Source organism: Penicillium canariense, assembly GCF_028826845.1.
Source record: "Penicillium canariense strain IBT 26290 chromosome Unknown utg000003l_segment0_segment0, whole genome shotgun sequence".
Classification (NCBI taxonomy): domain Eukaryota; kingdom Fungi; phylum Ascomycota; class Eurotiomycetes; order Eurotiales; family Aspergillaceae; genus Penicillium; species Penicillium canariense.
Window position 1 is genome coordinate 51,210 of NW_026622730.1, and position 17,963 is coordinate 69,172.

At 39.9% G+C, this 17,963-nt stretch overlaps 3 protein-coding genes across 3 annotated transcripts; 1 reads left to right on the forward strand and 2 right to left on the reverse strand.

Annotated features, from left to right (window-relative positions):
* Window positions 1–8,744: 8,744 nt before the first annotated feature.
* On the forward strand, window positions 8,745–9,452 carry N7482_004875 (uncharacterized protein; the record flags this gene model as incomplete). The annotated part of the gene is made up of 1 exon (XM_056687000.1): window positions 8,745–9,452. The coding sequence occupies one exon, from the start codon at window positions 8,745–8,747 to the stop codon at window positions 9,450–9,452; it is 708 nt and encodes a 235-aa protein (XP_056542555.1).
* Window positions 9,453–15,971: 6,519 nt separating this feature from the next.
* N7482_004876 (uncharacterized protein) lies at window positions 15,972–16,409 on the reverse strand (the record flags this gene model as incomplete). Its single annotated transcript, XM_056687001.1, has 1 exon — window positions 15,972–16,409. The coding sequence occupies one exon, from the start codon at window positions 16,407–16,409 to the stop codon at window positions 15,972–15,974; it is 438 nt and encodes a 145-aa protein (XP_056542556.1).
* Window positions 16,410–16,478: 69 nt separating this feature from the next.
* N7482_004877 (uncharacterized protein) lies at window positions 16,479–17,394 on the reverse strand (the record flags this gene model as incomplete). The annotated part of the gene is made up of 2 exons (XM_056687002.1): window positions 16,479–16,779; window positions 16,838–17,394. 2 exons carry the CDS (start codon window positions 17,392–17,394, stop codon window positions 16,479–16,481), a joined length of 858 nt encoding a protein of 285 aa, XP_056542557.1.
* Window positions 17,395–17,963: the final 569 nt, after the last annotated feature.

The following is a 17,963-nucleotide window of genomic DNA, read 5'->3' on the forward strand; positions in this document are numbered from 1 at the left end:
ATCTATTATACCTATTCCTAGAGCTTTTTATCCGATATAGGATATAAGTTAATATTAACTAGTCGTATATTTCTAGTGTTAATTTCGTAGGCGATAATACGCTCGGGTAGGAGTACCTTAGGGAGTTTATCTTTAAAGATATACTTAAACTTATATATAATCTTCCGGATATACCTATTTCTATAATCTAGTACTAATACCGGTACCTCGTCCGTTTTCTCCTCTTTTAATATCTTTAGGACTAAAAGGATAGCCTCGGTACTCTTCTTCTGTACCGCCTATAGAACTTATTTCGCTCTTATTAAGTTTAGATAACCGTCGTCTACTTCTAAGGTATTCTAGTAGTCGATTAGTACGATTACGTAGGTTCGCTTATAATCGCGTAATTTTATCTTCGAAGTTACCTAGTCGATCTTAGGATTTTAGGTAGTAAGGAAATCTTTACCGAGGATAAATTTATAGTTAGGAAGATCTAGAATCTATACTATTAGATATCCCCGCTATAAATCTATAGTAACTAGTAGACGGACGGATACGTTAGTAGCTAAATAGCTACTATTAGGTATCTATACTCTTAACTTATCTATTTACCGGCGGGTTAGTCCCGGGCCCAAAAACCTCTTTATAATGTCTATTAAGATAAAGGTATACGATACGCCGTAGTCTAGAAGAGCCTATACTACTACGTTTCTACCGGTAGCTCCTAATACTATCTTATAAAATAATAATAAATCCCCTATAGTAAAAAGAGAAGCTTTAATTCTAGGCCTAACGGGGCCGAACTTATACGCTAAGGCGTTTAAGTTAGCCTAATTAGCTTACTCCGGATCTAATAGGTCCTAATCCGGTAGTTTAGGTACTACCGAAGCTTTCTTTATACGGCTAACTACTATTTTAAGAGTAGTCGGCCTCTTTAGTTTTTCGAGTCCCTAAGTGTTAGTAGATTCTAGTCTCTTTTTAACTTATCGGTTTTAGGATTAGGGTATTTACGCTTAAAATAATCCTTTTTACCGTAAGCGAAGTATTTAGTATTATTCGATTTCGATCCTTTCTTATCCTTCTACTAGGATTATACTACGTTTAGATCTATCTTATCTAGGTTACACTTATTACTAGTAGTTATTCTGCTAATATAGTTTACGATTATTAACCCTTGCTTAAAATTAATAAAACGGTTAATAACGCCCTATAGATCGGTCGGAGGGTTACGTTCTTCCGCCTATCTCTTCTGTAAGTTAGTATTTACGTCCGTTCGGAGGTATTAGATAATAATATCCTCCTATATTTTAGGATTATACTCGGATATAGCCTACTAGAGTTCGGTAGTATACTACGTAAAAGTCTTTCGGCCCTATTTATATAATACGAAATAGTCCTACTTCTTTGTACTACTAAGATACTCCGAAAACTTATATAAGATCTAATCCTAGTAGACTTGCTAGGTCTCGATCTTTTTACCGTATAAGTTCGCGAGCTATCGCTCCTAGCGATTATTAGTATAGCCGGTTAAGGCTCCGCGAGTATATATAACCTTATTTTTATTATTAGGTTTAATACCCGCGAATCTAGCTACTTCCGCGAAATAACGCTCGTAATTACGAAGATAATAGTATACGGCTTTATCCGGAATACTACTATTGTACTCCTTAATCTTTCTAATATATTTTAGAATAGTTTTTTTTATCTCCTATCGGGCCTAATTAAAAGGTACTAATAGTCCTATAGTAGCCTACGGTAGAGATATAGGTACCTACGCAGCCGGTTACGCCGGAACGGGCGTTTACGGCTAGGTAGCTACTTTATAAATTACCCGGGCGGTCTCTTTCGCTATCTCTTTATAGATACTAGGATTAGTGTTATTTATAATCCGCTCCCGGTAGGAATCGGCTAGGTTCTTTAGTAGATAACTAAGGGCTTCCTCTATAACGGGAGTGATCGGACGTATCTATCCCGGGCTAGTAGCTACGGTATTTTCTATAATAAGATAAGTTCTTTAAATAAGGGTTCTGGATTAAATAAAATTTAGATATAGTTAAGGTATTTCTAGTCTAAATGTTTACGTTCGTAGCCGATTAGGGTCCTTAACGACCTCTTTTAATCCTTTATCTTTTACTTCCGATCCTCGGTACGGACTAAGTCTATATACCCGAGGGTAAACCTCCGGAAGGATGCCTTATTACGGGGTAATCTAAAGTGATTAGACTATTCTATCTATTTCTCTATCTTCCTATTATAGTCGGGAGGTATTATATACGTACTAACGTAATTACTCGTAGATCTTTATATAGTAGTAAAGGGTTTCGGTTACCGCTATTTTCCTAAGGACCCCGAGGTCGCCGATATCGCCGACCGTAAGCTATCGCTTGCTAGGTCTTAATGCCGTACTACTACGCTAGAATAGATAGAAGAAAGGTTCTTAGAGCTCCTAATTAACCTAATTTTTCCCCTACTCTCTCCGTTATACAGAGATCGCTTTAGGAGGACCTCCCGATAGTTAAGATTTACTATACGGTTAGGCCCTCCCGTAAGCGGCCGTAGAAGGCTACTTAGTTTCAGAGGTTTACTACTATATAAGATAACGGGAGTGTAAGAGTATGTTCTGTTATTATCGTAAGCGAATATATCTATAAGGACATAAGTGCGGTCAAACATGGCAGAAGGTACCCGTAAGGGGCCGAATATGTAAGGTTAAAGGAAGGTAAAGTACGCCCAGGATCACACTAATAGTCTATTACTATTAAATTTATAGGTAAATACCTATATTAATAGTAAGATCTAGATACTATAGTCTATTAGTCTATTAATCTCTTTATAGGTATCTTTTCTATCTAATATCTTAATCTCTTATATTATAGCTTCGATAAAGCCCTTTTAGTAAAGATACTATATTATCTCTTTCTAGTTTATTAGCTTAGAGGGTAGATTATTATAGTAAAGATACTAGTAAATCTATAGCGAGCTTATTTCTATAGAGAATACTAATAAAATATCTTTATAATAGTCTTCCTAATTATTTACTATTATAATATCTTCCTCTATCGATATAAAATATATCTAGCTATAGATATACTTATCCTTGATAATATTATCTTCTAAAAATAATATACTAATATCTCTTAGTATAAGAGATCTATATATATAATATCCTAGTAGTAGAGATAATAGTAATAATAATAGTAATATCTATAATCTTTCTAGTAGCTCTAATACTTCTCGAAGCTCTCTTTAAAATTATTTATTAAGTCCTAACCTTTTTACCTTTTTAGCTTTAAGGTAGTTTAAGGTCTCTAGAGATAGTATAAATAGCTCTAGCTCTATAGGAAAGCTTCCTAGAACTTCTAATAATCTCTCTAATACTATTAGTTAATAGGAGAGTATCGGCGATAGTATTATTATTATAGGAACTAGGATATTTAGTATAGTCTCTTTCTTTAAATATTACTCTACCTCTCTCTATTCTTCTTATCTTTCTAGTATTATTTTATACCTTTCTAGTATTAATCCTTACCTTTCTAGTATCGTAAGAGCTATCTTAAGGCTCTTATTATTAATAATAGGTATTTCTATTAGTTCTTCGCCTATTATCTATAGTATCTTATCTAGGATATCGATCGATAATAGTCTCTCTAACTTTTTTAGGTCGAATCGGATATTCTTATTAAATATAATATCTTTAATAACTCTAATAGTATTAAGATATAGTAACTATACCTTCTAGATATTCGATATAATATATCCGACTAGATACCCTATCTCTATATATAGCGCTATCTTATCCTTTTAAAAGATCCCCTAATAGTATATATATACTTTATAGCTATATATCTAAAGATTTAAGAGATTAAAGTATAGTTAATTCTATTAGTAATAAGATTTCTATATAGCTTTAATCTATAGGATAATTACCTTACTATCTAGTAATATCGTAGGGATCCTATTAATTAAATAGATCGCTATATTTATTATCTCTAGCTAAAGCTTCTTCGATAAGCCTATATCCTATATTAGAGCTCTAGCGATAGTAATAATAATACCTCTAGCTCTCTCGATAAAACTATTCTATTTAGGCGTTCCGATAATACTAAATTCGACTAAGATACCCTCTCTATTATACTATTCTTAGAATATATAGCTAAAGGTCTATTTATTATTACTAATAAATACTCTAATCTCTATATTAAACTAATTTCGATAGATAGTAATAAATATAGTAATAATATAGATATAACCGCTCTTCTTCTTATATATCTAGACTATATAGAGATAAATACCTTTAAATAGTAAGTAAGAGACCTATTTATAACTATTATATATTTCTTCTAGCTATATTATATTAAAATAAATCTTCCCGAACTAGCTATATATCTTTAATCTATCTGCTAACCTCTAAGAGATCTACTTCTTTATTTTAGTAAGCTAATAGACTATATATTATTTAGGGTTATATAGCTAGTTATCCTTAAAATCTCCCTTAATAATTATAATATTAACTATCTTTATAAAAGTCTTAATATACTAGTTATATATATAGCTAAGTCTTCGGTACTAGATCTATAGTAAGATAACGGATATAAGTAGTTTCTAAGATATTCTAAGTATAGGAAAGACTATCGGAGGGCTTTTAACTATTAGGATATACTTATTACCCTAGTAATACTCTAGGAGATAGAGCCTAAACTTTCTACTATATATAGCTACTAGCTTATTATCCTTAGTAATAGCTAGATAATAGCTATTAAAAAAGAAACCGTTCTTCGCTATCTCTAAGATAGATAGAATATTAGTCTTAAAGCTTAGGATATACTATATATCTAGTAAGGTTACCTATAAGACCTTACTAGTAAGGTCCTAGATAATAACCTTTATAGTTCCTTTACTAGCTATAGTAATTTTATTACTACTAAGTATAACTATCCTCTATTCCTCTATAAGACCCCCTTCGTTCGATCTAGATAGTTATATATATAGATATTAGCTCTAGAGTTAATAATCTAGCTATTTCTAAGTAGAAGAGATATAGCTATATTATATATTACTAGAGTAATATCGAAACTAAAGAAGCCTATAGATTTAGTTAGTATTTTATTAAAGCTATTATTATTATTTTTACTAGTAATTATAAGCTAAGCTATCTAAGTAGTCTTTTTAGATAAAGATAAAGTATTAGTATTTATTATCTTAGCTATTTCTTACTATTTAGCGAGGCTTAGCTTCTTAATACTATCTTTAACCCTCTTATATAAGATCTTATATTATTACTAGTTCTAAGGCTTCTTAGATAGGTTTATATAAAAGTAGTCTTTTTACTAATACTTTGGGCTACTATATATATAGTATAGTAGTCTCTTTATATTTAACTATCCTTAATTAGGCTATTAATAACTATATAGTATTATTACGAAGGCTATAGCGCTCGAATAGCCTTTCTTATTCTAGTCTTATATTTCTTAGTATATCTAGTACTCTATTAAGATATCCTAGAAATATAGGGTTTCTTTCTCTAGCTTCTTTTTATACTAGTTACTAAAATAGCTATCCTAGCTAGGGATAGCTTAGAGGAAGTCTCTAATAGCTAAATTATCCCTAGGATTATCTATTATATAGGTATAATACTAGATATCTAGTACTTTAGCTATATAGGCCTTATTATATAGGGTAGACTAGTTTAATAGCTACTTATTTATCGACGTTTTACCTATTTAGGTAGATATCTAATATCTCTATATATTTTAAAGATTTTACTTCTATATAGCCCCTTCGGCTTAAATTCCTAAGCTAATCTAACTATCTTCTCTCTTATAGTCTACTTCCCGGTTAAGATATAGTACTTTTTAAGATAGGTTATTATATAGATATAAGTATTTATCTAAATAAGGCTCTTCTCTATAGTATAGTAGAACGCTCTCTCCTTTTTAAATAGCGAGACTAGGTAAGTATAATAAAGATATTCGGTCTTACTAAACTAGATAGGGTTATCGATAGTACTATTAATTTTGTTCGGTTATAGGAAGATATCTCTTAGTTTAATAGGTAGCTTCTTAATCTTATCGTCTAATAGCTTAGGGTTAATATACCCCTATACTTTTATAGCTATCGTAGCTAATTCGATATAGCTTATCTATACTCTTTACTAAGCCTCCGACCGGAGCCGTTAGTCTTAGGGGTTCGTATTTAATACTTAAGTTATCTTAAAGGTCGTTATATTTATATATAAATTAGGCTAATTTATAGGCTCTTTAAGTAAGGCCTATAGTCCCTCGGTATTAGATAAACTACTACTAGGTAATAGTTTAGGGGCTAATCGTTTTTAGAAGCTTACGTTAATAGAAAGATCTAGGCGTTCTGATATATATCTTTCTTAGTGATATTAATAGGCTATCGGGCTTATAACTATTAGGGTAAGCTAATACTATATAGCCTAGTATATAAAGATAACGAATAATATCAAGCGGAACTAATATAGATAAATAATATTGATTGATTTAGAAGGAAAACGGGGGGGGGGAGCGCTACTATAGACTACAGTCGGTATAGATAACTTTCCGGACACCCTTCCACCGCCTAATCTTACCGCCTACTAAATTAGCTATAAACGCCTAGCAACCATCAAAATATGATAGATTAATAGTAAACATCAATAATAATATCAATAATAACATTAATAATACGTCGAATAAGGGATATATAAGACTTTCCCCCCTATCTCACACATATACATACACATATACACATATATATATATACATATATATATATATAATAGGTATAGGCAAAGAACTCTTACCATCAACTCGCTTACATATATACAGCCTTCGAAATAACGCTAAATAGTTATATAACCGTATACGAGGCGAATTTCTATATATTCTACGCTCTACAATCATCGATATATATCTCAAAGAGGCTAGTCGTAGCTATAAAAACACCTTACGTAAACGCCCCGGTCGGCCACGTAACCTTAGTAAATTCGAACGAGACCTCCTATTCGACGCTATCCAAACGAAGCTAGGCATTAAATATAACGAATTGCTTAATCTTATCGATAATAAGATCAGCCACGAGACACTTCGGCTACTTTTAAAAGACCTTAGTCTACGAAAATAGCGTAAGATTAAGCGACCTCAATTAACCGAGCGTAACGTACGCTTATATCTTATACAGGCGTAGAGATATCGTAATTTTACATCGAGTAATTAGGAAAACGTCTATTAGTCTAATAAAATATTAATTAAGCGAGGTTCTAGCGAAAACGATAAGTAGACGTTTATTCGACGAAAAGATTAAGCTCGTTTAGGCGAGGTAAAGCCGATACTATATAGTAAATAGCTTCGATAGATATTTTAGGCGTCTTTCGTAGGGAGTATACGTCGAACAGCCTTAATACCCCTTTATAGCTATTCCGATTTACCTCGTAGTAGTATTAATAGCACATAAATCCTCGAAACATATCGACAATAGCTACCGACGTTATTATCTCAATCTACATCGGATCGATCGGCTATCTTTATATACGACAACGCTCCAGTATACACTACATATTACGTACGTAATTAGCTATAAGAACAAGGCTATATTATTATAGAATGGCCGCCTTATTCGCCTGATTTAAACCCTATCGAAAATCTTTAGGCGTTGCTAAAAGATAAGCTATTAAAGATATTTCCTAAGCTATATCATATACAAAATAATAAAGCAACGCGGTCGTTCTTAATATTAGCTGCGCAGACAGCGTAGTCTTATATAGATCATGAGATATTACAAAGACTATCAGATAGTATGCCTAGGCGTATACAGGCGATTATCGACGCAGATGGCTAGTACACTACATCCAGACAGCCAAGATAGCCAGACAGCCAGACAGCCAGACAGCCAGATAGCTAGACAGCCAGACAGCCAGACAGCCAAGATAGCCAATATAGCTACCATGGCAACATCTGCCGGCAGAATCTTATGTAATATTTTAAAATTGCAAGGGGGGTGTCCGGAAAGTTGTCTGTACCGACTGTACCCCTTATGAAACAGGCGTGTCGCCGATACTCGGCTGTTACAAAGCCTGAGTTACTGACTAATCTCTAATTATATACGAAATACTAAACGAGTGTGAACCCAGTAGCAACCAATCAGTTGCTAGCGGTAAGATATCCCTTCATCTGCTGATAAATATGGATAAGAGGTTTTCGTTTTGCGGAATATATAAGCACCGGTGCGGAAGTTCTCCACCGGGGCGGAAGTGCTCCGTACTGGGTTGCAAATACTTATGGTCTATTACTGTATAGTGGTAGTTATGTAGTGCAAGTTTAAAACTATTTCCCTTATTGCCAAGACCTTTCTGCTAGATAAAAGTCTACTCAATAACTGGAATCAAAACATAACAACCTAGTGTCGGTATAGCACTTATCCGCGTCAATAACTTCCTCTGCCCTGTGAGGCATCGCAGCCGGTAATTTAGTTAATATACAAATCATCGAGTGTAGTAAGTGCACGGTATAGGCGTTGGGTAAGAGGCGGTGGATAGGAAATATTTTCAGACTTGCACTGCACTGTATTCTTCTCGACAGAATATTTCGATTTCTAATCAACCGGAATTACCGGATCATCTTGCGCCACCTCTCCTTACCATCAGAAATCAACCTGAGGTTTAGTGTACAGTATATAATCCCAGCAATACATCCTTTCCCCTTCCAATTCTGCATTTTTCAGATACTTTCAACCATCACGACTTCATCTCAGAATCAATGCCAAACATGCCTACTCTCTCGTCTCTACCAACCCGGGAGATAGCTGGAATCACAATTCCAGATACCCCGCTAATCAGCAAAGCCATTGCGCACGCGCGAGAACAGGGTGACGACTTCACATACAACCACGTCATGAGATGCTTCCTGTTCGCAATCGCCTCTGTCTCTGTTGTCACAACCGTGGTGCCGGACTATGCCATCGACTATGAGGCTCTCGCCATCAGCACGATCCTTCACGATCTAGCCTGGTCAGTGGACAGCGATAATTGCACTGCAGACAAACGATTTGAGGTTGACAGTGCCAACGCGGCACGGCAATTCTTAGCCACAGAGGCTGAGAATGACCCTAGCTGGGACCCTCATCGTGTGCAGCTCGTCTGGGATGCGATTGCGCTGCATACCACGACTTCCATTGCCATGCACAAACAGCCTGAGGTCATGATTGCGCATATAGGTATCTCGGTAGATTTTGTGGGGCCAAATGTCTTTCCTGGTGGGAAGGGTCCGTTGGCGTGGGAGGCCTTTAATGAGGTGGTTGAGATATTTCCGAGGGAGAATTTCAAAGAGGGCGTGAAGGTGATTCTGTGTGATTTGTGCCGGAAGAAGCCTAATACGACATATGATAATTTTGTCGGCGACTTTGGGGAGAAGTATGTGGAGGGTTATGATAGGACTGGGAAGAAGGCGAGTGACTTTATTGAAAATGCCCTTTGAGGGAACTTCAGGCCTTGGGGACATATAGATGGCTAAATTCATCAAGGTCATGGAACCCATTTGATCTTCGCCGCGGGACTGATTTTTGTCTTCTGTCATATCCAGGAAAGAATTGGCATTGGAAAGATGTCTCTTCACAATATAAGCATTGTACCTTGTCCGAGCCCTACGCGGTAGTACGTGTTTCGCGGTCTGCCTGAACTTCGGCCGGGGTCCGTTTGAACCTTAAATTGCATTGCATGGCCGAAGCTGCGCTCTGGAGGTGCGAGTCATCCGACAATTTCTGTGAATACCACAAAACGTAGGAGATGAATTCAACAAACCATTGCGTTGGAAGCTGAGTGTGCTTATGTCATAACCAAAATAACAGAGCAAATTTCGGTTGAAGCAACCCGGTGGTGTCAGCCCTGTAGGATTTACTAGTTGACCATTGCTGTGTTATTGGAATGTTATCTTCAACGATCTAGTCCGCTCGAGTCGATTGGCCCTTGGCACAGTAACGCTATCTAGCGCTTGGCGTGTACACTTCTGACAGCCGCGACGCCCTTCACAATCGGTATACAGCATGTAGTTTGCATTGTCTGCGATCTTTCGCTCTGACAGATAGTTAACAGGAAGCCCTGAAACAACTTTGAGGCAGATCACTCCAGTTTTCGGAGACGCTTTTTCCACGGTATTCTGGCATTTAGTTCCATTGGCTTCGTTCTAGGCATACTATGTGCGATTCAGAGCATCGCGAAGGATCCGGCCGAGTAGGTATTTGAGGGACAACAAGTATTGGCGGGGAAAAATGGAAGGTCTATGTGCATCCTAGGGGAGCAGTGTGGGATTACTGGTGGAAGCAGCAAGCAGATAGGTAGCTTAATCTTAAATTGACAAAACATCCCATCAGATATATCAGGGGAAGATTGTTACGGTACCTATTTTCAAGGTAGAGGGCCTGTCGATTCGGTAAGGAGGAACCAGTAACTTATAGTCAATTTAGAACAAAGACTGGTTCTTAATCAGGAAAAGATAGGGAGATATGGGACTTTTTATACTGGATCATCTTATGGGATACTCCAGCGAGAGGGGTAACGGTAGTATTTCGCTATATGGTCGACACATAATATACCGAGGAATACCACCGCTCCGGAGCGGGCTAGTCCGGAGGAAACCCAGGTAGGGCACGGGGGTCATCGATAGGGTATCGCTAGGGGATCGGTATATCTGATGCCAGGCCATCTGACCTTTCAATGGTGGCAATAGCTTCATACGGGCCAAGACGTATTTTGTAACAGTCGGCTTAGGTTATATAGGGGCCGGTAAAACTGATAGATAAGCGCCGAAAAAAGATGGCCTAAGCCGACATATAGTCACCTCACAACCGCCATTGCTAATAGCATATCGCGACGGGTATCAAACAATAGCACCTGCAGTCAGATTGAATTTGAACTAGGTCTCGAGATCTTAGGACCTCTGGCTGTCGAGATATCGCAAGTAATCCATTTCGCCAAGAGATAGTTTGTTTACAAATTTACATGTATCTGAACATCAGATTCTTTGCCCCAGATCCGCGACTTAAAAGGTAAGAGCACCCACAACTATACTAAAGGTAGTCAGAAAGGTTATAGGCTGCCAGACAAGCGATATAGCTGTAGAAGTCGTAGAGTTACACGTTCCCTCTCCTATCAGTATTAGTTAGTAGAGTTCTCTAAGCGTGTTTACCAAGGTGCAACTTACCATATGCCCAGAGGCGTATTCTTGTATAAGCAACCAAATCATCGGCATAACGAGTTCCATTGAACGGATATCCGCAGTGAGCTGCCCAGCAGCTTGTAACGTTATCCGCGGATCCTCCATAAAAACGATTATCGCAAAGACATTTAACCTCGGACTGTTTGGTGCTATTTAACACCATATCGTAGTCTCCACATGCGGTAGTGTTATAGGAAGTATTATAGAATGACTCTCCATAACATGATTGCGAACAATTTTGAAGGCCTAGGACCCAGGCGTCCAAAGAACATGGGGTCCAAGATGCAATAGTACGCGAAGCCAAACAAAGCGTGAGTAAGTGCGATCTTCTCTGTAAAGAAAACATAGTGAATTCCAAGTACAGAGATTAGGTAAGATAGGAGAGGTAGGTTGTGAGTAACTAAGAATCAAGAGTTTATAAAGTAACACATTTTATCTTAGAAGGAAATTAGTAAGCTATTTCATTATTTTATATCATCTTATTTGTTTGTTTATATCTACTAATCTTAAGGAGTGCTTAGTTTAAACTATAAAATTATCCATTACGCGTCCCGCAGAAGGGAGATCGTTACTAGGCTAGTTTGTGAATGTGACTGATAGGCTAAGTCTAAGTAGATGCGGAGGTTTCCGCAAGGTTTCCGCAAGGATCTACATCGGCCGAGCCGCCAAGGGAAATTAGGGCCGTGTCTGGTCGGGTAATTTTGCCTTATCTTGAGATTCAGCATACCTGGGGCTATTTTAAAACCCAATCAATAGCTTGGCATTTTAGCTAATTACCTTAGACAATCGACAGGAGAAGTGTGAGGGCAGTCATTATCACCACTAAGGTTAGGGGCATTAGGGACTTCAGGGGTTCAGGGTCTGGGCCTTTATGAATTTAAGGCCCTTCAAGGCTGGTCTCTCTATACATGTTGTAATCAAGCCTAGCATGCTTAATAAAACCTGTTAGGCCGAAGATTTTGTGGGTTAATAGGAGATTCCAAATTATTTTACATGAATCAAGCTATATCTAGAGATATTAGCAAGCTTTCTCATACTTTTTCAAGCTTATTATATATACCAATAAAAGTAGTTATGTCTATAAGTAGAATTTATCTGTAGCCTAAGCCAGCTAAGGCTACTTGTTAGCACTAACAAATACTAAATGCTCATTGCTTTTCTTATATACCACGGGTTACTATTTACAAGTAAATATCTTGAGCGCTTGATAGACTTAGATTTGATATTGTCAGAGTAAGCTAAAACAGTATGGCATAGTATGTGAATATAGGTCTATTTTGCCAAGCAGAACTAATTCTATTGATAAACTGTTAATTGATTCAGGCAAGGTCTAGAGAACTGATAAATAGTGGGCATGTTAAATACCCATCTATCTCTTCCAATAATTGGATGAAAAGGAGTAGTTTTATGCTAAGATACTTGGAGTAAACTGGTCCATGTTGCTACACAAACCCAAGGTTACATACAAAAACATAGGAAACAAGCGGCGTAGGAGCACTCAATGAGACAACCTGAAAGAAACTCTCCAATTTGCTGACAGATGTATTTATTGCGAGGGTACTGTGTCACACCTGACTCAACCACCCGCAAAACACGCCATGTACTGGGTCAATTTTGAGCTCGCCACCAAATCTGCTCTAACATCTGCGCTTTGTTCTCGAGTGGAAGCGAAGTGAGGCACAGGGGAAACCGCAGAAAAGCCTGGATTGGATGGCTTGTCATTGTGAAGCACAGTGAACATTACCAGTTGGTTGGATATCCCACACTCCCCAGTTCGGAGTTTCGGACCATGGCCCAGTGCCCTTAAAGGCAATGTAGAGCTCATTTGTAAGCTCTTCAGCATCTGCAGGCAGGCATGACTTCTTAACACGCCAAAGTCTGAACCCACACATGTAAACATTGAAACCATTTTGGTCCACTGTGCTGTAACAAGCGTCGTAATGAGGGACATCCCTGCTTGGCATGCAGCCTTGGCCCAGCAGTGAGTTGACTACTTGCTCCACATGGGTAGCTGCGGTCTGTAGAGTATATTTCTCGATAGTAGGTGGTCCTACGACCATTCGAACATACGCTTGTGCGCAATCGAGCGCTTGCACTCCTCCTGAAAGTAGACCAAGGCCGATTAAAAAAGGAAGCTGCATCGTCGCTACTGTGTATTAGTTAGAACAAGGATATTATACTGTACTAAGGCCTAACTTACGTTTCAAGGACTTAATTGAATACTACCTCGACAGTGAGTTAAAAGGGAGAGGAGATGGTAAAGAAAATGTCTAGTGTCTGGGCTAGATACGCCGGAAGGACCTCGCTTTAAATAGTACGAGAATCCAGAGTAGTAGCGACCTAGTTGACTTGTTAGGCAAAGATCTTTAGCAAGATTATGTAAAAATACTCTCCCTCTTGCGGTTAGGCGGCTCCACTTTACTCCTAGAAGCCCCTTTACGTAACTTGGTAGTACAGGCCTCTGCTCCTGGGAGCCTATTAGCTCTCGTTATCCCCGTAGGTCCTTAGTATTGAGTGTTTCATAACTATATTAGCTTAAGTAGCCGAACGCAATACGCCACAAAATCCTTCAGGATGCTTTCGTCCATAAGTAGTATATCTAGAAATATAGCAGAATTGTAGATCTATAGGCAGGGCTATCCAATATTACTTGTGGCTTTAAGGACCTATATAATCCTCCAATAAGCCTATTATCGCATTTAATTAAGCTTTTCTACCTAGATATCTCTACGCCCTAAAGATCAACCTCAACCAGTATAAATAAAGGAGACGCGGGTCGGAACGGCCGAAAAATCCCCCGACCGGAGCCTGTTTATTCACTATCGCCCCGGGATGGTATCAAGATAAAACTCTTGGCAGTGGGTCCTAAAGTGAATATTTGGAGGGTCTTGTTCACTGACCTAACGCCACAACGTTGCCCTGAAAATCTAGGCATGGGGCAAAACCGTCGGGCGAATATTATTAAAGAAATACCAAGGTCAACAGATCCTTTCGGGATGATTAAGTGGAATTAAAAACTCTAAATTTCTAAAATTTGGTGCATTCCATAGTACCCGCCCAGTGCGAAAGCGAACAATTGGGCTCTGGTCAGGGATTTTTCGGCTGTTCCGACTGTGTGTCTCACTCGCCTGTGGATTATGTTACTCCATATAGGTCCGATGTCTCCTGACCATCTGATCCTTTCTATAAAGTGATAAAAATCCACCTTTCATTAGGATACAAAGATTTGTCTCTTCTATTAACCCTAAGAGTCCCAAAAATCCACGATGAGATTCACCACTTCGGTTGCGTTCTTTTCTGTTTTCTCCGCTGCCTTTGGCTATTGGGTATACTACCCTTGCCTATCTTCATTTTCTATGCTCTCCCTACAGAAATACTGGCTAACAAATCAATATGTAATAGAACTGCGTGGAACCTGCCATGCAAGAAGTGCCTTGTCCTGAGGGTTTCTCTGGGATGACTGTGAGTATACTTCTTGTATGCAAAGTGGTAGCTAACATATCCCTATTTAATAGTGCGGTGAAAGAATAGGTACTGGAACCTGTGTTGGCAATGGAGCTGACCAGGGATCATACACTTGCACACAGGTATGTGTCACAATCTCTCTACGCACAACAGGGAAAAGTCTTGGGCGATGATTTCTTTTGAAAGTTATACAGAATGGAGATACAAAATGCTAACTGGCGCAATAGGAATTTCCTTGCAAGATCCAGGGAAATGGATGTATTCCGTTCCCAGGGAGCAATGATGCCAACTGTTCCTAAATATAGTCGGGCCCGAGGGGGTGCCTGTTTGTCTGGACGGTGGGCGAAGGGAGAGTGGACATCCTGGAGGGCTGGGTGTTGTAGTAGTTACAGAGTAGAATTAGGGCTCAGATACGGGGATTCACCAACTCACCTGCATGAATTTAATTTTCTAGCTCACCTAAATTCTTACATCGACGTATAAACAGACTAGTCAACTCTTGCTTGTCTCTCGGATCTGAAATCTCTTTAAATCGTGGAAATGGTATGGCACCTAGAACGGAAGGTATTGGTTCTCGCTTAACTAAAAAATGAGGTGTATCCCAAAGTCTCGGTTGGCCAGCATGGAGGCACCCTGTCTAATCTAATTACCTACCTAAAGCAATCGCTAAGTAGGTATAACTATCATCCCTTCCAGTAACATACAGGTGGTGGTGGCTGGGTGGATGAATCACGTTATATATCTCATCCAATGGAGTAAGTGCAACAGACTTTGGACTTCGGAGACAGAGAAAAATCGGACACAATCTAGGCCGATTGAAGTATGGCAATCAACCCGCCACTGAGCCAGTACAAAACAGTAACTGAGGGCTCTCAGGGGCGCAATTTTAAATTCCAGATAATGTAACAATCTTCAGGGTCTCCACGGGCCCCGCTAACCGAAACTTTATCCAAGGCTTTGCCTAGCCAGCAGCGAAACCTATCCTTCTCAACCTGCAGTTGAAGATTTTATGGCAGCCCAGCGCTTCGAATACGCAGGAAATATTATTCTTTGATAGCATCCCGACACTTCCCCGGCTCTCAGTTAGCTGATCATTGACCCAAGTTCAAGACCGATAGGACCAACAAAGACTCGGGTAAAGAAAAATAAAAAGGGAACAAGTGACTAGATCGCTAGATAGACAAAAGAAGATCCCTGTTTCTTCTGGAGGCAATTGCCCGGGCATTTTCCGGAGATTAGAACTAGCACAAAGAGAATCACGTCATACGGAATTCCTAGCTGAAGCTTTATTAGACGACGATTCTGCCGACAAGGTGTCTAGCGACTGAATTCAAATGCCCAGGCAGTGCTAGCATCGGTTTGGTAAATAGGGAAAGTCAAAGTGTCGTCCGAATAGGCATGCGAGACGATGCCACGGTCACTCGGGGCATCTACCTCTTCATAAACGGATTTGCCTGCGAAGCCCCAAGTCTGGATACCAACGGTGCCTTCACGTGGGAGCCCGACAGCACTCAATCCGTTCACCGTAATCTGCCAATCTCCTGTAGTAATGCGGGTCCCGGATAAAATACGAACCTTTTGTGCATCAACGGTGGCATAGACATCAAACAAGCGGTCACCAGTGCCAGAAGTTTCTACACGGTGACCCGTCATATTCAGATTGTAGTATTTGTATACTTGGAACTCAGGGGCGGAGGCATAGTCGGTCGCATTATAGTCGGTCGGGTCGGATTTCTTGGTAAGGAGATTGGCCATAAGATCGTGTAGCGTCCAGCCACTAAGCCAATTTCCACGCAGTCCAAATGCATTGTATCTTTCCAGTCGTTAGATCCACCAGGCGGCTCCAGCAGGATTCTGCTCGGCGGAGTTGGCGTACTCATTGATATTGATTTGGCGGTCCGGGAGACGGTAGCTTTGTAGAAGTGACGTGAGTGTACTGTTGGTATTCTGGAGATCATTGTCCCAGTCATCCGTCTCTCCCTCCAGGTGGTAGGAATACTGGTCTGGAATCGTGTTGTTGCCCGCGATCTGAGCTAACCAGTTCGTCCACCAAGTGTTTCCCGACACGGGGCGGAAGGCCAATGATGGACCGGAGATCTGAACGCTATCGAAACTCGAGTCCTCTCTAAAGATTTCCATTTCAGCAGTCCAATTCCATTCAACATTCGATGATTGGTACTAACCGCAAAATTTTGTGAGTGCGAATGTACAAGTCAATCCACTGCTGTTGATCGCGCTCCCAGAAAATATCAATGTCCGGTTCATTCCAAATATCCCAGACGAGACCCTCCAATGCATTGTGTGACTGGAGATCTGCCATCAAGGTTTTCAAGAATCGTTCATAGTCTGACCAGTCACCGCCGTCACCGGGCCACACCGTCGAAGAATTGGCATGGTCAGTTCCCCACACATCGTGCGGCAGAAGAATAAAGTCCGCGCCGTACTTGCGGCAGGTTCGATAGTTTGACAGCGTCGACTCAAGGCGGCCTTGGTACTCTCCCCATATCCAGCCTCGCGCGGGTGCCTGAAGTTGCGCACCTCCAGCACGGCCATACCGGAATCCCATATCGGTATACCAATGGTCGGGAATCTGATCGAGCGTATCGGGGATGCCATAGATGAAACCAGAGGCCCAATGCACTGGCTTCCCTTTAGATACCCCAAGGTTGACTGTGGCTGTGATGTTGTCTGCAGTCGCCAGGCCGACGGCAAGCAGTGGTGCAAGGACACTCCACAACATGATGTTGGCGCTTTTTAGAGCTCTCGCTGGGCCTTTTTCGCCTGTGTCTTCGAAATGGCGAAATCCATGCCCCTTTTATCCCATTGCGAATCCCGCATCTCCTCCGCAGTCCCCAAAGAACTTCGGTGCCATTCGGTGCCCCTTCCCCCTCCGCGGACGATGAAAATTGCGGAGAGAATGCGGGCGCCGAGGTCTCCACGTCTCATCGCTTCAGGGCAGAGGGCGGGGGTTGGTTCTAAACAGGCATTCTGCTCTACCGCAAGGGGCGTTTCCCCGGGCGCACCCTGCAAAAACGTAAAATTTAGTCCCGGCCATCATACGCCCTCCGGTGGAGCACACTTTAACGCACGACTCTATCCCTGTTACAGCATAATTCCGGTGGATGCGAGCGGAGCACTGCCGGACAAGTCAGGACTGAACCTTGGAGAAATATATTGTCACCACAATCAATTAATATAGCTCACGAAGATTGTGATCTTTGACAGAATTCCGATTCTCCGTACTACGTAGGCTGATGGATTCCGTAATACAACAAGGGAACATGGGTAAAAGTCCGATGCAAACCCGCC